This window comes from Chiroxiphia lanceolata, chromosome 4 (genome assembly GCF_009829145.1).
Source record: "Chiroxiphia lanceolata isolate bChiLan1 chromosome 4, bChiLan1.pri, whole genome shotgun sequence".
Taxonomy (NCBI): domain Eukaryota; kingdom Metazoa; phylum Chordata; class Aves; order Passeriformes; family Pipridae; genus Chiroxiphia; species Chiroxiphia lanceolata.
The window spans coordinates 71,974,152-72,001,409 of NC_045640.1; the positions used below are offsets into that span (position 1 = coordinate 71,974,152).

Below are 27,258 nucleotides of genomic sequence, written 5' to 3' on the forward strand. Positions count from 1 at the left end.
GAATTTCAGACAATTTAAAAATGGTCATAATGAGTTGTTTTTAGGCTAACATCTTGTATATATTAAAATATTTTGAAAACAAATTAAACTCTTGCTAGTCCTGGTGTTTTCTAAACTAATATATATACATATTCCCAGAAGAAACCTCAGCAAGAAATCTGTGCGCTTCTACCCACAAAGAAGTGCAAGAGACAATGTGATAGCATAGTTATCATGTTGCTGTAGAAACCCCAGCAGAGTATTCTTTAACTTTGTGAGTGATTAAAATACAAACTGTAATGCTGCAATAAGAAATTAACCACAGATGAGCAGGACTAAAGTGAATACGAGTAATCCCAAACACTGTGGGACCTGCTTTCCTCATCACTGGAGCTCTTTTGTTCTCATAAACAAAAACTTTAAACTGGTCAAGTTGCATTTTACACCTTTTGAACAGCTTGGAGGCTGCTAAAGGAAGGAACACTCTTTACATGGGATCCTGCCTGGGAAGCAGGAAGCACCCTCTTTCTTTTAGACTCTAGTCACAACGAAAGCTTGTGGAAATACAGATGTGCTTGCCCAGAAACCAAATAAACACATTCCAGACAAAAAAAATTAGAAAGGAAAAAAGATCCTATGGAGATGTGAATCTAGAGACTCACACTAGTGACAAATTGACAAATAAAGGGTGTGTACTCCAACAGGCAGAACTGGACTTTACAATATATGAACAGCATAGATTAAAACCAGAGGTGAATTAAAAAATAATTAATCCAAACGAAAAACCAAACAGTATGATACAAAGAAGCAAAAGTAACTGACAGCCATCCCGGTGGAAAAAGGAAATCAGAGATGATCAGGTCATGCAGTCCTCGGCAGCGGTTGGGAATAAGCAGATTACTATTCAGAGCACATGGGGCTGGGATAATGCTAAACCCTCGAAGACATTTCACGGCATTTGTTTCCAGCCCCTTTGTTCTCCGCTGACACGTCTGGGGATCTCTCCATCCCTCTGCCGCCCCAGCCGCCCTGCGTTTTGACCCTCTCGCCCCGAAGCTGCGCTCCCCAGGCCAGGCTTTGCCCGGGCTCCTTCTACTCTTTGTGAGGCTGTCGGAGGTCGGGGGAGACACAGCCGCGGGGCGAGAAGGTGGCTGGTAGGGGAGCCCCAAGTGCGAGAGAGAAGCGGAGTGAGCCTGAGGGGCTGCGGCGGGACCGCGGGCAGCGCAGAACCCGGGGCGCAGCGCAGAACCCGGGGGGCGGCCGGGGAGGGCGCGGGGGTGTCCGGGCGGCCGTTCCCCTCCGCTCCCCGCCGCGCTGGGCAGGCTGCGGCAGGTAGGTAGGCAGGCGGCATCGGCGGGGCTGCGCGGCTCCCCGCGCCCCGCTCGCCCTGCCCCCGCGGGAGGGGTGTGCGGCGAGGGGGATTAGCGGGACGCCGCGGCCCCGCCTTCCCCCCTCGCATCCCGGGCGCGATGAGAGGGGGAGATGGACCCGAGCCGGCGGGACTGGCACCATGACATTGGCCGGCTTCGTGGTGGCGCTGGTGATAGGGACGCTGCCCGGAGCCCGCGGGCCGGGGCAAGTCTCCGCCAGCCTCCCGGCCGCCCGCCCCCCGCAGCCCCCCGCCGGCTGCCCCGCCGGGGGCTTCCCCGCGGCCCAGCGCCCCTGGGCACCGCCGGCGGCCGCGCTGCCGCGGCGGGGGGCGGCGGGCCGGGCGCCGCGGGGACGCCGCAGCTCCTGCGCCCTGCCCGGCGCCGAGGGGCGGCCCGGCTGCGCCCCTGGGGCCGGCCGGGGCCGCGCCGGCTGCGAGCAAGGTGAGTGCGGACGGGCAGGCGGGGAGCGCAGCGGGAGGGTGCGCGGGGTCCGCGGGACGGGGAGGGACACAGAGAGACCGAGAGAGCCTTGGCCGGGGGCGGCGTTCTCTTCTCCCATCCCGGACCCGGTTCCCCGTCGCGGAGGGAACGGGAGGACGGGCACCGTTTGCCAACGCGACAGCCAAAGCTGTTCCGAGAGCAGAGTTAAACTTGTGCATTAGCGGGTGCAGCGGAAGGACCAAGGTCCCACCACCAGAGGTTATTCCGCCGCAATTTTCTAATTGTGGGTAAATGGCGTTTCGAAGCTGTGCTGTGAGTGTTCAGTAGGCTCAGCTAGCCAAGGCTGGCTGGCATTCTCTTCTTTGTAACGGGGTGCGCTTCTCCGGGAAGCACTTGGTCTACAGAAGTGAAGTGGCAGAAGGAGAAGCAGAAGGATGCCTTGCTCTAAAGGCGATCTGCTCACACAGTATGTCTGTCTGTCTGTCTGTCTTTTTTTACCCCATATCCTGGGGCTCACAAGTTAGCGATGGTGCTCGAGGACATCTGTAAACGGAGCCAAGAGATCTGTGCTCCCTCCCCACACACTCCCAGCTGAACTCCCACTGACTTCAGGGGAGTTTTCAGTGTGTAAGGACTGAGCAGCAGTTTCAGCATTCAGCCCTTGATCAGCTTTACATTTCATCAGTATTGACATTAAATGTCAATAGCACAGTCTGGATTTGAATGATTTCACATTTTCTCCTGCATCACTCTGATATTATCTCCCACCTATGTAAGGATTATGTCCTATCTATAGTAAAAATGATCAAGCCTAATCATTGCAATAAAAATTAAAATTCCCTGCTTTGTTGCCCTTCCTTTTACATATTTTCTAATAGCACAAGGTCAGCAAGGAAGTTCATCATTAATATTATTAATAATAATTTGTTCTTATGGAAGTTGGGTTTGTTGTGGGTTTTTTACATTAATTTAATTTCAGATTACTGAAAAGGATTGTTATGTTTCTCTTCCAACAATAGCCATAGAAGGTGTCTGAAAAAAAGATGATAACCTGAACAATGTGATAATTATACATTTTGGTATAAAATATCACAGGAAGAGGATATGGAGGCACCAAGGTCCACATTGATCATTTACACGTTAAAAAAAATGCAGCTTCCAAAGCCATGTTCCAAGTAAAATGTTGTACTCCTTCTAGAAGACAGAATGATGTTATGGAGTATAGATGTTTCCCTAGAAAGAATACCAGGAAGCTGATGGCATGGAAGAGAAAACACATAACTAGACACAGATGAAAAAAAATGCAGAAGACTTCATGCCCTTTAACTGGTCTCACTTTTGGAAAGGGTCCCACAGTTGCTTCTCTAAATTAGCCCAACATATTAATAGCCTTTTTCAGAATCCTTCAGTCTGGTTCCCAGAATACTTTGTGAGGACTTAGTCTAATCTAATAGTGAAGAAGAACACAGCAGTTTATTGCTAAGAACCCAATCTTGCACTTAGTAAAGTAAGTTAGTTCCAGAATCCCCTGTAAGTTCAGCATGAAAGGGATGTAAGTAAAAAACCACCAAAAATACTGCATGATTTGGGTTTAGCTGTGTTTCTTCAGTCTTTTCAGAGTGCTGCTTTGTTCCCCTCGAAAAAGGAAATTCAGGCTGGCCCCTGCTAAGAGGGAGGACATGGCTACTGAACAATAGCCAATACTTTCAAATGGAAGGGTCATCTGTTCCTCCTGGACTCAGTGGTAAACTCTCAGTGACATCACCAGGGTAGACCTCTGCCCAAAAGCCTTCGTGGGGGCAATAGGAAATAAGTAGAGAGTTTGTGAGGTGGCTTACAGGGGAACATGGAAATAAATCAAGCCACTTCCCCAGAAACAAACATTATTATAACATTCCTCCTGAAATATGTTCCTGTCTTGCAAGAAGCAAAGAAATGCAAGTAAGACAATGTTATGATGCAGTTTATAGCTAGGGAAGGTCAGACTGACCCGCTGTTTTAGTACCTGGGCTAAGGAAGCCCACACTTGGTATCAGGCACCTGCAATAACTGAGTACAATACCATGTTCAAAGGCTTAACTGTAAATCTCCAGGTTTTCCGAGCTTAGATATTAAGACTTACCTGCAAAGTTAATTGGCTGCATTTTGTGCATGTATATATATTAAACTGTTTTATATTTAAACATTAACAATGAAAAATTAAAAAATAAAAGCCCCTTTGCAATTAAACTATGTGGTACCAGTCTAAAATCAGTTTTACAGTTAAAATTAATAAATCTGGTTGTTTCATTTCCTTCCTTCTATAATGAGAGACATCTGGGTAATATTACTTATTCATGCCTTGGTAGCAAGTAAACCAAATACAAATATATATAAAATATCATGATTAACCAAGGAAATCAGCGAGGAAAATAAATGAATATGAGAGTGCTCTCTACACAGAGCCAGCATAAGTCCAGCAGAATTTAGTATTTTAGTTACTGCTGATAACAATTTACCTGTAATGTACTCAGGCTTCAAGAAAGAGGCCGAGTTCAGTACCTGGAAGCAACTGCTGCCACACGATGTTTGTGTGGCATGTACAGTATTCTGCATGATATGTTGATCATGCTATGTTGTTACAAATGTAATTTAAAGCTCTTCAAGTAAAGTGGGTTAATTATTTTCCTTTCTATTACAAAGAGGAAACAATACAAGAGAGGGTGTCTTTGCCAGAGATCAGTGGCAGAACTGGAAATAAAGTACACATCTTCAGAAGTGCCTGATTGTAGAGTTTTTCCATTTAAATTGCTTTTATCACAGGGTAATTCCACTAATGCCAATCAAATAAGGCTTCACCGAACTTCTGTGAGAGAAGAATCAAGCCTCAGGCTCATAGTCTGGACACTAATTGTACTCCCTACCTGTTATACTACAGTCCAGGCAGTCGATGGAAGGCCTTTTGAGGTTTTGGCTTTTTTTAACAGCATTGGGTTAAAGGAAAAAATATGATGAAAACTTAAACATGAGTGTCCATATTTTCCTTCTAGGAAGACGCACCTCTGGAACCACTCTTACTAGAGCTGCACAGCATGAGATCTCTCATTTTCTCCAGCTCTGACCACTTTAGTTTCTCAGAGCCTTAAAACATTGATTGATGACATGATGGATCTCACTGCTGCAGAGGAACCAATGCAGCACATTACACACTCAGTATATACAATATTTATGAAAGTTCTAATATAAGCATCCTTGAGTATGCAATACTGCTATCTGCTGAAGTTCTCAAGATAGTTCTTAAAAAGGACTTCTGATGGATGCACCCTTTTTCAAGGTTCAGATGCCAGGGGGAAGTAATTATAATAGTGATAGACAACAGCGTACATTGATCACACTGAGCATCATCCACAGTTTTGCTGAAGTCAACAGGATTAATTTCTTTGATTTTAGCCTGATCCTGGGAGGGAAGAAAAGCTTCCATTGATCTGAACTGGTGTTAGGTTTGACCTATACTACAGGTAGCTTTTTACAAGTACCTCATAGAAACTGATGAATTAGTTTCATTCTGAAGCTGGGATAGACTCTCTTGTATGTATTATGAACCATCCACTAGTGTTCTGAAATACTACAAGTGACAATGCAGTTACATGGGATATACAGCAGGTGTCAATGGGAGACCCTCACACTTGATGCCAATTTGGACTTACCTAATTGACTTCAAGGCAACAGAGATGAACTATCAGTGCAGGGCCTCTCTGTGGCAGTATCCCATGTTGGAACACCTTGGAAATTAAAGCAGAAATAAAAATGTTTGTTGTTTTTACAGATTTCCAATATTCAGAATACTTCTTCTGCTTGGCTTTAAATCTGCCATTTCAGAGCACACTACCAGGGTAAAAGGCACAATTTCTACTTCTGATCCTGGTTTTCCCAATCTACATTGACAGCCAAATTGCAAACCTTTGGACACAGGCATTTATGGAGGAACTACTGGCACACCTTTAGCCAACACCATAAACCCTGCTTGTAACACAAGTACAGCAGCACTGAAAGTGATTCCTATTCTGTTTGCAATTCAGCCATGCACAGTAACAACGCTTGTTCCCAGTGAAACGTAAAAAATAAAACAGGGTTTGAAGTTAACCAGCATCTCTGGACATGAGAGATTCTCTCTCTGGAGACTGGCATAGGAAAAGAGGCCAATCACAACAGCACAATTCCTTTGAAGCTCCTCTGCTTTTTGGAGTTAATTAAAAGTTGGCTGAGTGGTTTTCCTCTCCCTTTTTTCCTGGGTGTCTCATCTTGAGCCTATATGGCAGGTGTTGCAGAGCAAGTCTCAGCAGCACCCACTGGATACCCTTACTTCCTTGCATTTGCAAGTATAACTTAATCTCCTTTAAACAGTGATAGCACATAGGAAAGACTCTGACTTGGGCAGATACCAGGACAACTAAAATTACCAGACTGTATGTAAACAACATGAATTGACCAGCAGTAACCTCAGCTAGAACACAATTACAAGAAATGCATACACATTTTTTTTTTTAGTGTTTATAAATAAGGAGTTTCTGTCAGGACAGTAGCTTTGTACTTTTTAATATAAGGCTGAATTAAGTCTGTCCTAAGACCACAGTGTGTGTCCTAGAGCTGCCTAGCAGGCCTACTTTGTGGTCCTGTGCCCTTGTTTCTAACTATTGTGGGGTCAGTTCACCTCTCCTCATCCTCCCTCTTCCTGACCAGTGCTGAGGAGGGCAGAGAGCTGTGGGCTGGATCCCAGTGCTCCCGTTCCCTGTTGCTGAACTTGGTGTGGAGGCAGTGTAGGTTTGAGAAGCACTTTAAGGAGAGGCTTGACACTGTAATGAGTTGATGGAAAGCAGAGAGTAGATACTACTGCATTAGCGCTACTGCCACCGTATTTAGTTTTCTTCAGCAACTAAAAGAGCTGAAAACTTATAGCTTAAACAACTGAGATGCTACTATTCCTGTGACTCCAGAAACCTAGAGCCTCCAATGCATACAGTTAAGCCAGACCTGTTTGCTAAAAGGTAATGAAGGGGCAGGGGCAGCACAGAAGGAAGCCCCTTGGGCACATGTGCTCGGGTGCAGCATGGGCTTGAGGTGTTAAAATCTAACAGCAAAAGACTTAATCAGTGAAATTAAGAATTAACCAGTATCCTTTTAATCATGCTAAATATTAGTTTTCCTGCTGCCTAGGAAGTGAAAAAGAGTTTCCTGGTCATTTTACAAACACTGACCATCTTGCAATGAAAATATTCACACATAAATAGATACTTTGTAATACAGCGTAAACATACAGGATGGCAGATCAGGCTGGTCATCTTACAGTTCCCTATGATCAATTTACACAGGAAACACAGATCTGTGTTTCATTATGGAGTAAGAGTTTTATCTGTTGGAAAGAAAAACTAAGCTACTATACTGAAAGTCTAGATTTTAAAGCTGTGTTATGTTTTATGAGGTATCCCTGCTACTGTAGCTAATGTCTCTCTTGATCTGGTAGTATAACTACCAGGTGTCTGAATACCACAACATTTTGAGTAAACAACAGAGAAATAATTTTCTCATTAGTGTGCCCTTTGATTTGTTTGCTACATAATTATGACTCGTCATATGATATAGGTTGATACATACTTCAAAGTGCATACTCCATATATTTGGTTAGCTCTATGAAATGGCAGGTTTAATATTAGTTACATGTAAAAATAGGCTTTCTTTTATTTCTTTCTAGATTAACTTATCAGGTAAAAATCAATATTTTAAATTAAATGACGAAATATTTTAAATTTACCTTTAACAATCCCCTTCTGTGTTTTGCTCTGTGTACATGAATGAATTCTTCCCCTGCTGTCATTGGGAATTGTGTAAATACAAAAGGAGGAGTGAGCCAAATTCTGCCATGGAGAATTTAGAAGAGAATTTTATTCTTCAAGTACTCCCTTATTCAAATATTTGAATAGAAACATTGTGTAATGTGTACTCAGGAAACACTGTATTGATTTCAGTAGGTGTCATGCAGGACTGTAAGCAATCGTGCACTAAAATAAACTTATTTTTGGAGATGACATCTTCAAACTTGCTTTCTGGTATGTCAGGAATCACTTTGCTATGCCTGCAGTTGATGTTTCAAGTGAAAATAATAGTCTACACAAAAGTCTGTTGAAGAGCAGAAATAAACAAAATTCCAGACTCTGTCTGTATGTGACACATACAGAAAAACACAAAGAGAAAAATCGTGAAGGCAGATAAATGATGTGCAACATGTCTACAGTATTGTTATAACTGACTCAGTCATAATCCTCTCTTTGAAATGATAGCTCACTCTGTAACATGAGTTGAATAAATGTTGTTTGCAATTTACTGCACAGTAAGCTACTGCTGAGAAAGTAAACAGGAGGCAGAAAGGAACATGCAAAACCAAGTTTGAGGTTAATTAATTCCTCGAGTTATCTGGCAGTTGTTTGGCTTTGTGGTTTTATAAAACATACTGAACTAAAACCAGGGCACAAGCTGAGAAAAAAAAGTGGACCTACCTATTATTATTATTATTTACACAAACACTAACACATATACAATGAAATGCAGGCACAAACATTGACTATTTCCTCCCACTGGTAAAGCCCCTGCAAACTGGATGATGGTGTAGTTTCTAATTTTAAGTAGATCACAGAACAGAGGCAGATGGATTAACTGAGATTTCAGGCAATACTAATTCATACAGTTGGGCTACATTTAAAAATTTAACAGAAATGTATTCTTTCTTGTTGTTATGACTCTGTTCTGCTTCTGTGGAGTTATACCTAGGAGCAGCTTTTTCCCACCAGTGGCCCTTGGCTACCTTCAACAGCACATGCATCTGGCATCCCAAGTAAAACTACCTAATAGAAAAATGCAACATCTGCTAATTTTCTTGGATTTCTGTGTTCTGCAGCTCTCAAGAAGCAGACTTCCCCCTCCCCCCCACTTTAGACAATTCCTTATGTTTTTATCTTGCTTTGTCTGAGAATCTGGTAAAGGCTTCTCATGAATTAACAGAACTACATCCAATATTTTTCTGTCTGAGAACGAGTATGAACAAATGCATTCTTTGGCTAAAATAAACTGCTGACATCCAATACATGCATAATGTTCCGTGGGTCAGAGCAAGAGCTATGCAATACATGTGGTTGTTTTCTGATTCCCTTAAGTTCGATGGAATTTTGTGAAAGATAAAAGTAGAGCATTTATATATATATTTATATACACACACATATATATATACACTTTTTGCTCATTTGGGTAGAGGAAATCACATTTAAATAACTGTGTAGTCTACACATACTTCTTTTTTGCTAGATTTTTAGCTAAGTTGTAGCATCAGAAGTTTCAGAAATATAATTTCAGTATAAGAAGTAAAATGTTAAAAATAAGGTTATCTCCTTTTGTATATCACTGTGTAAGAATGTTAGGTGTGCCAAAGTGTTTCTTGGAAGCAGCTCACGAATACATGACACAGAAACTCTCTCTGCAGAGGGAAAATGAGATTTGGAGTCTTTCATGTGGGATATATTAACTGAGCAATGGAGTATCTTGGAGGTTTAATTGTTTTATTTTTAATTTTTTTTAAACTAGGATCAGTGAGACTCCAGGGTGGCAAGAATGAGTTTGAAGGTACAGTGGAAGTTTATTTGAATGGAATCTGGGGAACAATCTGTGGGAGCCATTGGGACAATAATGATGCAACAGTTGTATGTCGACAGCTTGCACTTGGGTAAGTTTCAGAGTAAAAATCAGTCAACTTATTTTTAATGTTTCAGTATAGAGGACAAACTATTGTGTAAATCCTCAGGGCTTTTTGTGTTTGATGGTTGCTTCTTCTGTTTGAAAGTTGTTAAATGCTGAAGCTGTTCTCCCCAGAATCCTTCATGTTACAGTTCAAAGAGGTTGCTGTGATAATCAGTATTTCATCAGAAAACTGCATATGGCACCTGGAGAGCAGCAGACCAGGGCAGACGCTCTGCTTTCAAAGTGAAATGTGTGAGCGGGTCAAAAAAGCTTAGGGCAAACAAAACTGCTCACTTAGACATTTGGGAGATGTCCACAAGGACAGAAATATGTAGTCTGATCCTGATCTCACATATGTAACTCTCAACTAGGAGTGAGACTTAGCTCCAGTGAGGTTATTGAATCAATAACAATGTAATTGTGGCCAGAATTAGACTCTACATGGGCTCCTAATCACAGGAAAATTCCTGGTTCTCAGGACCCTGGGACTACCCTGGTAATCATCCGTTCTATCCTGCCAAAAAACATCTGGGACTCATCCTAACTTTTTGGAAAATGGCAACATTTTACAGTTATAGCAATATTGGACAGGTTGAAAATCTCTGCATTGTCCTCACTGAGCTGCTGCCAGAATGGAGTTAATCAACAGGACACTTTAACATAATTTGTCCGGCTTTATTGCCTTTATAACATTTCTTTCACTCACACAGCAAAGCAGTGATTTTGCTTGCTACAAGCAGAAAGGGGCTTTTAGAGCAGACTTGCACTGTGACATTCCTCATGATTACCCCACTTTTTAAGACTGCCAGCCAGAACTAAACCTAAGCTGGTTTATAATGTTCAATACTAATCTGGACACACCACGCCAACTTATAAAAATATGAGGATTAGATGAGATAAAAGTTCAGCCATCTGGAGGCTGTGATTTTGCTTATGACTTCAGCTGTCTACGTGCACTGTCTCCCTCCTCATTTTCACGTAAGTTCTTTCTGCTCCCATACCCTGAACCTTCAGCTGAATGAGAGCACTCTCAGCAAAAGCAGATCAGCGATATGGGTGAGTGGTTTGGTGTTTTCAACAGAAGTGGGTTAAAGCTGAACCCAAGCCAAAAAGCCCCAAGCAAACAGGAGCTGAAAGTTCCTGTTATCATGAGTGTCTGGAAGAAATTTGGATCTAAGTACCACCAAGTGAACTCATATGTATTACTGGTGCTTTTCAGGTGCTTCCATCCATCTGTTCCTTTGATATTACAGTATTTGGGCTTTGCTTTAATTTTGTTGGGCTTTATATGGAAGAAAAGATAGCTCCATAAATGCTGCTGTAGATTCGGTATGGGAAGGAAAGGGAGCTGTTTATAAATGTTCTGGATGGATGGGAATGGCTGAAGAGAGAAAAATGGATGTGGGCCTGATCTAATGGAGTATGAGGTGGTTTCCTTGTCCCATCATCACAACTACAATATATGACATATATGGGCACAGCATTGGTATGTTTTCATGGACTAAAGGAGACAATAAGGGTGAAAGGCCTGGTGGAATTAACTCTCCTGAAAGTGTGACTGCAGGGCTGGTACTGTAGATTAACCTGTGGACTCTGTTGATTTTTGTAGTTCAGAACTGAGAGAACAGGAATGTAGTTGGCCCTTCAGCAACACAATCATTGTACTAAAATATCCCACAACAAAACGGTGAGAACTGGGTCACATCTGTTACTTTTCTTTGTGCAGAAGACAATGCTGAACTGTATGAAAATATGATGAATTTACACTACTGAAGAAAGCCCTTTCTTTCCTACTCCAGGATTTATAGATGAGAAAATGTTCCCACTTCCCTTCCTCCCACTCTAATATCCTCTCCTGATTATTCTTCTCACAGTGAAAAAGGTACAGCGAAACACATACCATTTTCTGGACTGGGCCTTATTCCTGTTTTCTGGAGTGAAGTGCGTTGTCGTGGTGATGAAGAAAATATACTGTTATGTGAAAAAGACACCTGGCAGGATGGAACATGTCCTCAAAAAATGGCAGCTGCTGTCACATGTAGCTCCTCCCTGGGTAAAAAAAATACATACGGTTTGCATAACTCTTTCTCTTATTTAAATAGAAGTAGTAGGAATTACTCATTATTAAATTAGAAAAATATATTAAGATTTCTTGGAAGAGAAAATTAAACAGATTGAATCACCACATCATTAACTGCTTCAAATACCTCTATGCAGTGCAAGGAGCAACTAGCTTAACGACTTTTTACCTTTCCATGATCTACAAGCAAATCGCTGCTTTGAGATGTAGCTTGTGAGAAGGGGTGAAGTAGCAAGAATTTCTGGCTGTAAAAGTAGGATTGTATCTCCCCACATTTTTTTAATGGGAAAAAAAGTATTATTAATGTTTTTAAGACATTTCAGATTATTTTAATCAACGTGCTAAACAGCAGCTGAATGGGCACTTATGCCATCAGATTTAAGATATTGCTGGCCTCGAGGAAGGCTGGGCTGGCAGTGCTGGGGAGCTGGCAATGGCAGCGTCTTCAGCTGTAACCAGAACGTGTGGCTGCAGCCAGTTCTGGGCTGCCTTTCCTCTCCTATCCTTACATTCCTATCCAAAGGCAGGTGCATTTCTGTCCTAATGAGTAATATTTTGATAAATGACTTTTAAAAGAACATTTTGGTCTTAATTTAGTAGGAAACGGAAGAATAGAGGGAAGGGAGAAGCTTTTTTTAAGGTATGAGACAAGTTGAAGGACCAAAACAAGAGAAATAGTTTTGCCTAAAGAAACTGAAAACTATAAATGTTTTTAAGTTTTTGCAGGTTCTAGTGGAACTAGCCTTGAGTAATTGCAAAAAGCCTCAGATTTCATATCAGCAAAACAGTAACATGCTCTTAATTTTCTTTTTTGAAGCCAAGAAATAGACGAAATAGTAGAATTAATTGGTTGGAAGGCTACACAAAAATTATTCACATTTCAAATCATTCATATGTTACATATGGTGAAATTTAAAATAACCTTGTTAATATTAGAACAATTGTGGGGGGTTTATGGGGCTTTAAGCTGTTTCCATTATTACAGCTTTATGCAGAAGTGATGCTTTCAAGACAGTTTCTTGGTGCACCAGAAGAGAGCTATTGATTTGATTCCATTTCAACAGGAAGTGGACAATTAAAGTGAGACTCCAGTCAAGGAGGTTTCACTGCTCTGACTGGAATTACCAAAGGAATAAGAAAACAGGAGGATGAATGACTACTTCCATGTCAATGAAATAATTTTGCCTCTTACTTCAGATTTTACCCTCTGGGAGCAAGCCTATACAGAGGCAATTTTGCTCTTACTGGTAGAAATGCAGCTCTACAGAGTGATTTAGTATTTGGCCTTACAGCACTAAGTGTCTGTGAATGCTCTCACACATAGGTAACTCAAGATCAGTATAGTTACCTGTCTGTACTGTTCTTCAGCTAGTGACAGTGGAGCTGAGGGGAACTCATTTCTAAGAAGTTTAAATTCAGGTTTTCCATCCAACTAGAAAAAATAAAGTGTGGTTCTGGAGCGGTGTCAGAGAAACCATTAAGCACCTTCGTTTTTCTTTACTATCAGGATTCTGTTTTGGGAAATAAATGACCTTTTCCATATTCTGTTGGATCACAGCCCCTGTCTTTACTCCGATCCGGCTGGCTGGAGGGAACAACGGCCACGAAGGAAGAGTAGAAGTCTACCATGGTGGCCAGTGGGGGACAGTCTGTGACGATCAGTGGGATGACGCAGATGCTGAAGTTGTCTGCCGGCAGCTTGGCCTTGGGTTTGTTTTTCTACATGTTTTTTATTCCAGCAGCAAAGCAGGAGAGTTACCACACACACAGCTGAAGCCGGGAGAAACGTAATTGTAAAAAATGCTCTTTAAAATTGCACTAATACCATGGGGCAGTCACTAAGTTTATTTATAGAAGATTTAGATACAGTGCCATTACTTTTAATTCCCTGGAACTCTGATTTACAGGATCCAGTTTTCAGTGTCATGTGATAGGGACAGTTTTGTCTGTAGGTCAGACAAAAAATGTGTCTCAGAATAAATGTTGACTTTTTAGTGAGAACTCACTAGGATTCCTGTAAGGTTTCAACCAAAGCACATAGGTGATAAAAAGGAATTTGGCTTGACTGTTCCAATCCTTACTGAAGAGCCTGACAGCCTCCTTGCTTTGGCGTAAGAGCGCTGCTTTGTCAGAGAGGATGTGTTTTTTCTGGCGTACCTGTGAGCATCTCTCAAGATTTGTTTAAATCACGAGCCTCTGAAGATTGACAGTTTGCATATATTGAGGTAGAGACCTTTTGAAGTTTTGACAGTTAAGCTTGTCAGTGATTGTCTGAACTGAGCATGGGCCGAAATACAGCCACAGCAGCCAAACAGGATTTTCTTGCTCCTCTTCTCAACAGCTGGGGGTGATTTTGATACCACACAGGAGAGTATTCAGTATTTGAGGGAAGATGCTGCAGGAGTGGCAGACAGAGGAGAACTGCTGAATGAGAGAGGAAGGAGATGGGAATAATTGGGATGAAAGGCCAGATGGCTTGAAGAGGGAAAGAACTAGGAGCAAGAGACAGAGAAACCACCAGCATGTATCCCAAGGAGGAGAAGGGGATTATGTGTGAGACAGAGTGGATGAGAACTAAGCAGGTAAATGCAGAGTAGACTGGAACAGAACTCTCTGTTAACCCTGCTGGGATTATGATGAATTGAAAGAAGTGGCATTGTAGGCAGCAAGCCTGATGGCATTCGTGGGTGGCCCCCAGAGTGTACTTATTTTGTAACTGAGGCCTTGGGCTGCCCGTACCACCCAAATTAGCTCAAAAGGATGAGAACTGCAGTACTTAAAAAGCTACTAGATCTCCTGGGGAGCCATGTGGGAACCAACATGCTCTTCTGACATCAGATTTTTATTTTTCCCCAGTTTATTTTATGCTGTATTTCTATATGCCTCTAAATTTTCAATTGGGAATACCTAATGGAAAGTCTCTCTTCTTACAGGCTTTTCCTGCTTTTGAATTGGGCCACTATTAATAGGTTTGAGGAGTTACTAAGCTCTGCTTTGCACTTCTGTATAGTAATGACAAGTGTAATGCTCTTAACCTGCCTCTTTGCTGATTACACTAAAACTTTTGATTACTTATATTTAATGATCTCAATTCTGAGAAGCTTCTAATTTGATTCATTTTTCCGAGTAAATAAATTGTATTATGATGGTGCTAAGTCTGCTAAGTCTCTTTGAAACATGTCTGGAGATGTAAAGAATTTCTTAAGTAAGCAAGATGTCACAACATGTGCTTGTTAATATGAAGTGAAATCTTACCAACAGTGGCAGTAGACCAGTTCTGAAGTACTAAAAATAATCTAAATTTGCATACTGTTAATCCATCTGGAAATGTGCCAGAAATCATAAAAGTGAAGCATCTCAGTAAGTAGCTTCCCACACCCCTTCAACTCTTCTGCACCACTTCCATAAAACTTCACAGTATGAATATACCATTAATAGGTGAAAAATAATGAAAATTTATTTTATCATTTTTATTTCATAAATACGTTTTGCTCAATACAAATTCCCCTTGTTATAGTAATGGGATGTTTTGTCTCTGCTTTATTGGAACTCTACACTTTAGTAGATTATGGTATAATTTGTTTTCAGCAGTCAAGAGTAGTCAAGCATTATCTCTGATTTCAGCCAGCTTCTTAATGAATAAGGATTTTTTTCTAACATTTTCTATAAATTTGTACCAAATACACTGGAAAAAAATATGTTTTTATTTATTTAGACACTTAAATATAAATGTGATACCAAGATTTGAAGTATTACCATCAGTGTATCCTATGGATTACATTTTCTTAGCTTACTATACAGTTGTTCACACTTTCAACCACTTTGAAAAGCAAGTCTTTATGAAATCTGAGAGATGAAGGACTTGTCTCTTTTTCCCATTACCAGGATTGCAAAATACCATTGCTCAGTAAATTAATGCTGCATATAAAGATGCAGGGTTACTTAACAAAGTATATGGAGGAATAGTAAGGGCAATCAGAAAATGTTTTCAAATCTCAATAAAAAAATACAATTTCCAATCTATTAAAAATCTTCATGGCATTGTTAAAGGAAAAACAGAGCAAGAGGTCTGTTAGTATGTTATTTGGAATTAGGAAGGTCATTTGGAAGAAAAGGTAAGGTCTAAGGCACTAACTTCAGACTGAAGCTATGTGTTTTGCTAAAATGTTGCCTGCTGTGTGTCTGAGGGTATTTTTGGCCCTGAAAACTGTATGTTACTTAATTTAAACTAATCATTTAGATAGGTAAATCGTTACAGTAAAAAATTCAGACAGGCATTTCAACCTTGACATTTCAAACTAGACTGAATATATGAACAGAGAAACCACTGAGTGGAAAGAAACCAAACCATGACAAACATTTACATATGAAAGACATGGTATCCTAAACAGAATTAGAAAAATCCTGATAGATCATCAAGTGTTAAACACTGCATAATTTCTGTAATGCTGAACAACGAGTGTTTTCAATTTACATAGCTTGTTGTGCTCAAAATCCTCGAGGCTGACACAGAATATACCCCACACAAGGCTAAGGTCTGCTTTCTGTTCTTATTTCTACTGCTGACTGGTTGTCAAGTCACTTAAGATCTCTTTGCTGTGGTTTGTACATGACTAAATGTGGAACAATCACTTTTATCTGCCTCATCTGGGTATTTGAGATTTGATTAATGTGCTTTGAGGACAACAGATGAAAGTCGCTGTAGAAATATATATCGGATTACTTTTACTACGCATAAACATTAAATTAAAATTAAAATTAGAATCCTCGTACCCAAGCTGTACATCTATAATCTCCTCTAGGAAAGTTATGCTTAAAAACCAAAAGGCAGAGAAAAGGAAAATCTTCAGCATGGTTGTTCTTGACTGGGTGTTCCTGACATTTCGACAGGGGTGTTGCCAAGGCGTGGGGCCAGGCTTACTTTGGAGAAGGCTCCGGCCCCGTGCTGCTGGATGAAGTGCAGTGCACGGGAAATGAACTGTCCATAGAACAGTGTCCAAAAAGCTCCTGGCGAGAACACAACTGTGCCCACAAAGAAGACGCTGGCGTTTCCTGCACGCCTCTCACAGGTACTTCAATTACCGAAAATCACACAGAAAAGCAGGGACAAATGCAGAGTTCACAGCTCTGGAAAGAGAACCTTTAAAGTTTGCAGATGCACAAAACCCCACAGTAATTAACTGTTCTGGCAGTATCACAATGAACCAGCTGTTGGCTATGGATAACAGGTACCAAAAATCTCATTATTCAAAATAAGGCCCTGGTTCCTCAGTAATGTGCCAACTGCCACTTACTCTGTGGGGCATTGCCTCAGCTGGGTATCACATCTGCCAGTGGCAGTAAGCCCGTCAGCATGGAATCAGTGGGACATAACAGGATACAAAGAAAAAGATAAGGTGTACATCAGTGAAACTGTGTAATCTGAGCCCACTCCTGCGGACCTGGCGTGTAATAAGGGCCTGGGGGATCGATATCTTGTGCTATTCCTTGTGCACTTAGGCAGTTACATTAAGCAACCCTTCGCAGCTGAGCGGGTGCATTGTGGCATTCCTGTCATCTCCTCGAACGACACGCAGGGATCAGCACTAAACGGAGGAGTCTCGTATTCGGCTCGGATGCAGTAAACCCGATGTTATTGATTTTGGTTTAGGACAATAACTGGACCTAAGAAAAACTGATTCCTGTTTTTGTTTTCCCTCGCTCGTTAACGACACAGATGGTGCACTGAGACTCACAAGTGGGAAAGGCAGTCACGAGGGACGCCTGGAGGTCTATCACAGTGGGCAGTGGGGCACCGTCTGCGACGACGGGTGGACAGAGCTGAACACGCAGGTGGTTTGCCGGCAGCTGGGATTTAAGTAAGATTACTTGATATTGGATATCTGGCTCCGTGACTTGACAATGATGACAAACATTTACATGAACCCTACGTGGACCCTACTCAGGAGTCTTGTTTCTTAATGTTAGCTGAGTGCTACATAGAAACTACTGAGTTAAAATCCACTAAAGCCTGCTTCCCACAGTGTAAAAGAGGTATTTATGGTCTCAGTTTAGGTAGAAAAAAACCCCTTCAACAGATACTGTAATTCAGCAGCATTTATGCACCAAGTTCTTTCCCATCATCCTTCTGGCTGAGGTCAATGCATATGCTGTAGAGAAAAAATGATTTTGTATTCTATTTTGCCTATAAAAGTTAGATTCTTCTAAATCTTTGCCTGTCATACAGTCATTAAAAATTACAGATATTTTCAAGGTGTAAGTCCTTCTGCACTGCCTTATTAAAACCCATAGCCTAGCCCTGGAACACTGTTATGGATTGAAAAGCCTATTTTAGAAAGATCCCATTAGAGCTTGATGAATTCACTCTTCACTACTTTTCCTACTGACTGTGGTTACAAAGATGCACTCTCACTAGGTGACTGTTGTCTTGCCTTCAGATAGTAACAGCTCACATTCAAAAAAGGATTTTGTCTCATTTTCTCCAGACTGTGACATTTAAATGTATCTATAATACTAAAAATATGCTATAAGCCTCAAAGTCAGCACAAGCCATATGCTTGGCTGAAGAGAGGCCTTAATCAAAGGTATTACATTCTTAAGTTTCTATCAATGTAATAGTCATTCCTAAAAAAAAAAAAACCATTACCAAAGAGGGGGCATAAGGTGCTCTCCTTGAATTTAATGCTAACTGAACCTGCTCTGTCATAGTTAACACTGTTTACAGTTAATGCTTGTGAAACCTTTATTTCTTCAGGAGTAACTAACTTCCTTTCTAGTGCTGAAGCACCACAAGTCCTCTGCTCAGTGTGGACCCAAACGTTGCGTATGTGTTGTGCAGGTATGGAAAAAGTGCAGGTACGGAAAAAGAGAGCTCCTCAGAAGGGAGCTCTGGGCCCATCTGGCTGGATGATGTCAGCTGCTCCGGGAAGGAGACAAACCTTCTGCAGTGTTCACGGAGGGAGTGGGGAAAGCACGACTGCAACCATCAGGAGGATGTCAGGCTCATCTGCCATCCAGATAACGACAGCCACAAGCTCTCACTCGGTAAGGCAGCTCTTTGGTGAACTATGGTATGAGTTTTACTGTGGATACAGATCCCAGCAAAGTACAGGACACTTAAGGGTGCTCAAAATCCTAGTATTTGTCAGATGTGTGCAGAGAAGGAACAGGAAGGGAAAATCCTCACTATTCTCATGAAGATCACAGGAAGTAATCCAGCTTTGTTTAGAGGAACATAAGCAGCCAGAACATTAAAGCTCAACACAGATTTGCATGGCAAATTCCAGAGATGCTGTTCTCTCAGTCTTCACGAGATTTTAGACCTATCCTGCACTTCCTGATGGTATAACTAAGTTTACTCAGCAGTCTCCAGCCTCCAAGTAACTTTCTCCTGATGTCAAAAGTTGAGACATACCTGAGCACTATTACTATTATAGTAGTGTTACTATTGCCTACCATTTACATTGTGTCTGGGTGAATGGGCCCCACTTGCTGACCAGAACAGAATGGTACTGCACACACAGATAAAAGAGTCAGTTCCAATGTCAAAAGCCTAGAAACTTGTATGAAAATAAAAAGAATAAAAAGACTGATAGGAAATGATAGAAAAATACCAGTTACATAGTGATGTTGTAGAACAAAATATATACAAATAAATTCCAAATATTCCTGTGTAGATAATTAATCATTCTGGCTATCAGACATGCACAGTAGAAACTACAGGGGAACAATGGGTTGCTCAGCAGTTCTGAAAAAGTTTAATTTTTACAATTTGCTACATGACGTTTGTAGCTTGTCAGTATGTTGCCTTTTAGAAAATTGTTGCCAATATTATTTAGTTTACCCCAGAATATTTTAGTTGATTTTGAAATTAGAATGATAACTAGTGGAGTTAGATTCCCAGCTTCTGCTGAAACGTAGTGGAACTGTGTGTGCCTGGGTGCCTGAAGTTCTCTGGAAATCACAGACTGAAGGTCTATCCCCCAAACCACGACACGGATTTACTGCACGATGTAGCTACCTGTTATAACAACATTCAGCACTTCCACATGTACTTTTGTAGTCTCTCCCTCTTTATAGCCTTTTTCTTTACAGCCTTTAGACCTCTCACCATCCAGTGATACTGCTTTATGTTGCAGTACAGTTCCATTATGTGTAGATGATGTCAAATCATATTTGGTAGAAAGAATTTTCTCAACCCCAAAATAACAGGAATTCAAATCATCACTGCTGTCTTTACAGATGCAAACCATCTGTGCTGCTTTGCTCAAATTCCTGTAAAATATAATCTCAGCTGAAGGAGGTCTGGTTCAGCTAAATACATCCATATGGGAACATTCTCACATCCCCCATTACCAGACTGTTATATTAATTTTGTGCTCATAAATATATATATATATATATATATTCTAAGCCACAAGGAGATAACAATAAAGTATTATTAATATCCCATGCCTCTATGTGGTTAAGAGAAGTATAATTTTTACCTGAATTTTTATTCTTCCAGACTAACATCAGTTCAACAAAAAAATAAGACAGTTTATCCGTCATTTCCTAGATTTCTGATTGGAAAGTGGACAAAGACTCTCTTGTTACCATTTACTTCCTAGCATTTGAAAAAGCATTTTTTTCTATGGAGGGGAGAAATCAGTGGAAAAATATGAGAAATTAGTAGATGATTTGACTTGAGGAAATACAGATATTGAGGAACACTGAAAATGAGGTAGAATACACTACAATAATTTGTTCAGTAAGTAAGATCATGACAGTGTAGGTAAACAGGTTGGTGAAGTTAATCTATGGAACTGCCCAGACAGTATGAACTCCAGTAGAAACAATATACTTTAAATTACATGTGAAGCAAACAGACTTTGTTTTCAAATATTTCCTCTTTTAATTAATGAATTAGGCCATATTTAACCAGTGCTGATTCAGAGTCTGAATTAATCTGAATTAAAAATCAAATGCAAATGTCTCAAAACGCTGCTTTGTTTAAGAGCACCATTAAGTAATTTCTCATCCTTACAGATTTAGAAAAGATTAGGAACAAGGCTAGAAGAATGAGGAACAGTCTCTTCAATTATTCTAAAAAGCAACTCTCATGAGTGTATTAAAGATTATAAAGTATGGCATACAAAAAGATTTAGAGGGTGATTCTCACTTAAATGTTATAAATAGGCCTCAGAGGAATTCATAGCTGTTTTAAGGCTACTTGCGTTGCTTGCATGCTGTAAAGGAACTGTAACGTGAGAATTAAATATGTACTTTGCCTGATGATTCAAAATGTAACTACAGGCCAAGCAATGAACAAACCATGATTAATTAACTCTGACTAATCCACATAAGTGAGACTTCCTATTACGAACATATCTGAATTAGCAACCAATTTAAATTTCTAGAAAAGTAATCAGACATTAGTCTAGAACACCGTGCTGCAGAACAGCGTGTGTAACGATAAGGAATGGCTGAAGTTTAACACAATACTGCACTTTTTGTGCTGAGATAGTGGTTAAGAGGAGCAGCAGCACCCAGTTTGAGAATGGATTCATGAACTGAGGCACAGTTAAACTCACTCATAAAGTTTCTATACGGAAAAGCTGTCCAGCTTGTACAGGTATCATATCAAAGTATCTTGGGTGTTTTCTACCTTTACTTAGGGAATTGTTCTGTGCCCACTGGGGTCCATTTCTGAGCTATATGTATGAAATAAAGGAACCAGATGAATTCTGGTGTTTAAAGTACAGTAGTATTTGATATTTGTCTTGCACTTTGGACAAACTGCTTCCTTTTGTCAGCCAGGAAAAATGCCTGCTTTAACAGCTGATATTGGGCTTGTTTCACATAAACATCAGTTGACCCCTTGTACTGGACTTAATGAAAATGACTTGAAGTACTTCTTGCTTCTGTTGTTGTTAGCTGACAGCAGTAATTTATTCCCAGGTCCTCCCATCAGGCTGATGGATGGTGAGAATAAGAAGGAAGGACGTGTGGAGATTTTTATCAATGGCCAGTGGGGCACGATTTGTGATGATGGATGGTCTGATAAGGATGCAGCTGTAGTCTGCCGACAGCTTGGCTACAAGTAAGAAAACTCATTAAGCTGTTTCTCAAGTTATCTGTTTGCTCTATCTACAAATGTTAAGTTTCTGCAACCAAATATCACAGGCATGCCTGGTAAGGTAATTTATGCCTTTTAAAACTTGTCAATCTGCCGTTCGTTTAGAAAAGTATATTTATACTATTTGTATAAAAAGTAGTAAGGCTGTGTCTTCAAAAGGAACATTCATTACCTACCAGAACTGGGAATAGGAATTTTAGCATTCAAAGGCATATCACAGTTGGTCTGGCAGCAGAAGTGCTAGTTATTAAATATTTTTTGTTGGAAATTAAATATTCCAAATTACTAAGATATATATACTAACTTTTATTTGTCACATTTGTTTCAAAAAGCTCTTGATCTGTTTTCACTGAGAGGTATTATTCTGCATATTGTTAATATTTATCTTTTGTGAACCTTAATGATGACTTTGAAGTCCTTATAGTGTCCTACATAACAGTTAACATTTTTCATGAAATACAGCAACAGGTCAGTGTCCACTGTCACGAGGTGTGAGTGTGATGGCTGCAGATTCCAGGCACACCAGTGACTGAATTCCTAGTTTCATGGGTTTTTCCCCCTCATTTACTGATCTGACTTAATGTAGCTTGGAGATTTGATAAAACTGTTTATACAAAGGATTATGGCTTTGGCCTGCATGACAGTGATTTGAATAAGCTTCATTTAATACAGGAATAGATCTGACAGACAAACCCACCCTCTAATTAAAACCACTGCTATGTAGGTGTCACTTTTGAAATAAAGCACTCAATCAGGCTTACATTCGCTCATCAGCAGTTTTTTTCTGGATGCTCAAGAGCAGTAAAAATATAACAACTATAGGGCAGATATATAAATAGCAGAACTAATGAGACTTGAAAAACGTCCAGAACACCAATGAAATACAACAGGAAATTAGTGCAATGTCTTCTCTGAGTGTATTCCTAAGGAAATCCGAGCTGAAGAGATACAAATTGTGTTAACTCTTTGCTGTATCTAACAATGTGAAGCTGGTGCAACCAAGTATCATCAAATTATATCTGAACACATTATATATGCCTTTTAAAACCTCTCTGGTATTCATTTAGTGGAGTGTATTTGAAAGCAGTAGTAGACTATGGCTTTAACACTACAAAACGACTTACAAGTCATCTCTCGTACAAGTTACTTAAATTGTAATTTCTATGATAGTTGGCCATCTATAATAATTCACTGGATTTCCTGATTAACAATATTATAAATAATGTTAATACTGCATGTGAAGAGCTCAGCATGTTATTGTGCATGGCCTTGTGTCAGAGAAAAGTGAGGAGATAACACCTGAAGCCATTTTTCTCTCTAGGGACAGATCTCAGCAGGCAAAAGGTCTCTCTGATGGTCAGCAGTGCATAAATAGCTGGCTTGGCAAGCAGCAATTAAGGGACACGTGTTTGTTAAGGGTGGACTAAAGCCAGTTGTAAGAGCACATTCCAGTGCATTAACAAACACACAGACTTAACATGTGTACCTTTAGAGATCTCCCAATTATATAATTTTCTCCATTAAGCTGCACTCCCTGCTCTAGAACATCCTGATTTTTACATTTGTTTCCTGGTAGATGTTCTATTTAAACAGAGGGGTTTGGGTTTTTTTGTGGTGTCTTTGGTTGGTTGGTTGGTTTTGGTTGAGTGGGTATGAACACACCTTCCACAGGAATTATCAGCAAACTGAGAGATTACTGATGCACAGTAAGAGACAGACTGCTCTCATAGAAAGCTAGGAAGAAGGACGTAGTGCCCTTATTAAGTAACTGGTAAGATTCTGCAGAGACAATTCTATACTAAACTGCAATAAATACTTCTGAAGGAAAGGCTAAGAATACTGTGGAGATTCACAATGAGGTAGTTTTCAGTATCCTGAGGAACTTCAGAGCAATGCCCTAAAGCAGAAACTTTGTTATTTAACACAGAGATACCAAAACCAGGCAAGAATTTACAGCGAGTGCCTGCTCTATCTCTCTATTTTGTAATAGCATACAAGGACACAGCAGCTGCCCACAGGTATGGGGAGAGAGATGGACTTACTTTTTTTTGTTGTTAGCTGTAATCAGAGTGTCACTCACAAAAGAAAAACATTTCCTTGTGACAAGTTAAGTCATATTAAACTCATTAGGCAAAGACTGTCCTATACTGGTTCCAAAGGCAGTTAAAGCTTTGGATTATCTGGTAAATACATCCCAGGCATGGAAATTAAAAATGTGTAAGGACAGTTGACCTTCTGGTATTGTCTGTCATATCTTTTACATGCTTCTCTTTCCTGTTTTTTTTTTGTTTTACAATTCATGCATTCTAACCAACATTCTCCAAATAGAAATCCTGCCCACCTACCCTTCGGTACATAGTAAAAAATCCAAAAAGGCAAGGCTATTCAAGTGCGAGTTTGAAAAGGGAGGAAGCTTGTAGATATTACTTGTATGTATTACTATTTCATATTTCATTTATATGGATGTGGTAATGGAGAGCTGGACTCATTTTGATCCAGCCACACTTCTTGTACGACAAAGCCTTGAAAATGGTAAGACAAATCAGAATTCCTCCCCAACACACAATCCCCAGCTAATGAAGGGACACAGACCCTTTATGCCATTCTCACTTACCTTCTCCAACACTGCAGGTATTAAAGAGGTGTAAAAAGAGGTGTAAAGGGAGGGAAATACTTTCTCGCATAATACATTTTCATTGTGAAATTCTTTCTCTGCTCCAGCATTTCATCATACCTGCAGTTACCCTTCTGTATACATAGAAGCAGTCCTTTACAATATACAATTATCCTTTAAAATGGAAACCTTTGGAATTCCATATATATTGTTATCCCAATAAAATATCAGTAAATTGCTCTTAACTGATAGGTAAACTTGTAGTTCAGGCACACCTTGAGGTGGCTGTGGCTTCCTGCCCCACTTCTCTATATAGCTGGTTGGGTGGCTTCCCACTTGTAATTATTTCTGATTCTTAAACCATATATAACAAAATATCAATTTATAAATTAAGATGCATTATCCTAAGTAAGCAGTAATAACCTTTCACAGAAGTTACCAAATGAGATGCTTAAATGCTACACAAGCACTAAGCACTGGGTTCCTCCCAGGAAAAGGTGGGTGTCAATACTGAACTAGGTTCAGTCTTGCTCCAATTACATGACATTTTTAGAACTCAGTTGTGGAGTGCACTTTAAAAATGACATGCTAATGAAATATATTGATAACTATTAACAACTAACAGATCTGTATATTGTAGCTCCTACCACACTGCACTATTGTATTCAACTGGCTACTGTACACTACTGTTTCCGACTGGCCCATCTTTCTGAGGGAATCAGACCTGAACAAATTATTTTTAGCATTCACAGATGCTGATTTTATATGAGGATTAAAGAGATTATGAAAAAGCAGCTTTCACATATTTTGCTTTATAGCAAAATGTAATGCTGTTACAATGTAAAATACTTTGCACAGTGCCTTCTAACTAGATACATAAAAGCACTTTTTAAACATTAATGAACTGTAGCGATTTTGTTATTTTTTTCCCTACATACCAGAGGAACAGAGGCAATGAGAAGGTGGTTTTAACAAGTGAATCAGTGACAGGGCTCGGAATAAAACCTCATTGCCTTTCGCTACTCATTCAGAAATATTTGAATAAAATGCAGACTAATGCCTCAAAATGCTTAATAAGAAAAAATACGCTCTGTTTGCAGAGGTCCAGCTAGAGCAAGGACAATGGCCTATTTTGGTGAGGGCAAAGGCCCCATCCATGTGGATAACGTGAAGTGTACAGGAAATGAGAGATCCCTGGCAGACTGCATCAAGCAGGACATTGGGACGCACAACTGCCGGCACAGTGAGGACGCGGGCGTGATCTGTGACCACCTCAGCAAGAAGGGCCCTGGCAACAGCAATAAAGGTGAAGCCCTGCTGGGAGGGGCAGACCAAGGCTGGGTGGGGAACTGTCAGGGTAGGAAGAGACCAACTAAACAATCCCACCTCATGGAGGAAACAGTTATATGAAAAAGAATTAGAGAAACGAAAGGGTGGGAATCCTGTGAGGTAGGCCAGGCTCTGCTTCCGCTAACAGGAAGTAAGGAAAACCACTATAAAATCCTACACTTGAGAAACAAAGGTGTAAATGGCTCTGTGAACACAGTCAAAAGATCGCAGCTAAAAAGACTTTTTCAGTGTATTTTCCTCAAGCAAAATTTGGTATTTAAAAACTACCATGAAACACGGAATAAGTTCAGCCTTTGTGTTTGGGTTTTTTTTTTTTTTAGTTAACTCTCATTGAAGATTGGCTACTTTTCATGTTGAGTTTAATGCTCTCTATACCCTTTCTGGTTTAGATTCTCTTGCCTCTGTTTGTGGACTGAGGTTACTACATCGCCGACAAAAGCGAATAATTGGTGGGAAAAATTCTTTACGGTAAATAACTGGTAAAGACAAGTAATTTTGAATATAAATCTTCTAAGACATGTATTTTACCATAAGTGGTTTGCCTAATTTACAACTTTATTGTAGGTTTGCTTTCTTTTCTTTTGGTTTGTCATGAGGTAGAAGCAGAAATATACTCAAAGCAAATTTGGCATGAAAGTAAAAAGTATTTAATTGATAGATACTTGCAGCATTATTTGAAAATCTGTAGATGCTTATGGGTTTAGTCCTTGGATGGGTTATATTTTTAACTTAAAAATAATTACTTTACTTTTATCAAGTAAAAGGATGTGAGCTATACAAAGAGAACTATGAATATAGCACAAGCTTTTACACTGAAAAAAAGGCCTGGGTATGATTCACTGCTAAGACTTGATTTTCCGCTACAAAATAAGCCTTGATGATGACATAGCTATAAACCCAGGAAGTATAGGCTTTATTTTCTTAACAGTTGTGAGTAACCTCAAAAAATACATATTCATATAATCTCACAAAAGGCATTGCAAAAAATCCACTTATAGTGTCATTACATCTCACTGTGCAACCTGTTTCAAAGGACATGCACAGCACCAATCAATCTATTTCAAAAAAGACACTTCCTAAGTGGAGGAGCTTCAAAGAACAGTAACAATTGGGAGCCCAGAAAAATATTTAAATGCATTCAGATAGAGCAAAGTAGGATGACTTACCTTAGTAAAGAGACAAATGAGGGGAACGGAAAAAGATTGAGAATTCTTATCTCAGAATATGTGCACTAAGGACAGTGGATGAAACAAAATGGTGACAAATAACGTACTGCACCCTTCAGTCAGGACAAGCAAGCTGATCTCACAATAAATTAGTACAGGGATGTCAGATGTAGCAAAAATGTGAGAGAAATCCAGTAGTGCACTTACAAATGCTTCAAAGTCAAGAAAAGGAACGTCCAAACAGTATCAGAAAAGGATTCATTGTCACAAGAAGTCATTAAGACAAAGAAATTGAAGCAAGTTTGAAAAGGAACTGGATACCCCATTTAAGAAAAACCTATTAAATCCAATCTTCCAAAAATAAAAAACGTCTAAATTGT

At 40.1% G+C, this 27,258-nt stretch overlaps 1 protein-coding gene across 2 annotated transcripts in view; it reads left to right on the forward strand.

Annotated features, from left to right (window-relative positions):
* Nucleotides 1-1,437: 1,437 nt before the first annotated feature.
* PRSS12 (serine protease 12) overlaps nucleotides 1,438-27,258 on the forward strand; it is a 39,361-nt gene continuing 13,540 nt past the window's right edge. For both annotated transcript variants that reach the window (XR_004356541.1, XM_032684918.1), the window contains exons 1-10: nucleotides 1,438-1,790; nucleotides 9,399-9,537; nucleotides 11,426-11,604; nucleotides 13,190-13,340; nucleotides 16,522-16,700; nucleotides 17,348-17,489; nucleotides 18,470-18,675; nucleotides 21,571-21,712; nucleotides 25,463-25,668; nucleotides 26,102-26,180. Coding sequence is in view for 1 of the 2 variants with exons in the window: in XM_032684918.1 (XP_032540809.1) it covers nucleotides 1,490-1,790; nucleotides 9,399-9,537; nucleotides 11,426-11,604; nucleotides 13,190-13,340; nucleotides 16,522-16,700; nucleotides 17,348-17,489; nucleotides 18,470-18,675; nucleotides 21,571-21,712; nucleotides 25,463-25,668; nucleotides 26,102-26,180 (1,724 nt within the window). In the remaining variant the exon portion in view is untranslated. The remainder of the gene's footprint in view (nucleotides 1,791-9,398; nucleotides 9,538-11,425; nucleotides 11,605-13,189; nucleotides 13,341-16,521; nucleotides 16,701-17,347; nucleotides 17,490-18,469; nucleotides 18,676-21,570; nucleotides 21,713-25,462; nucleotides 25,669-26,101; nucleotides 26,181-27,258) is intronic.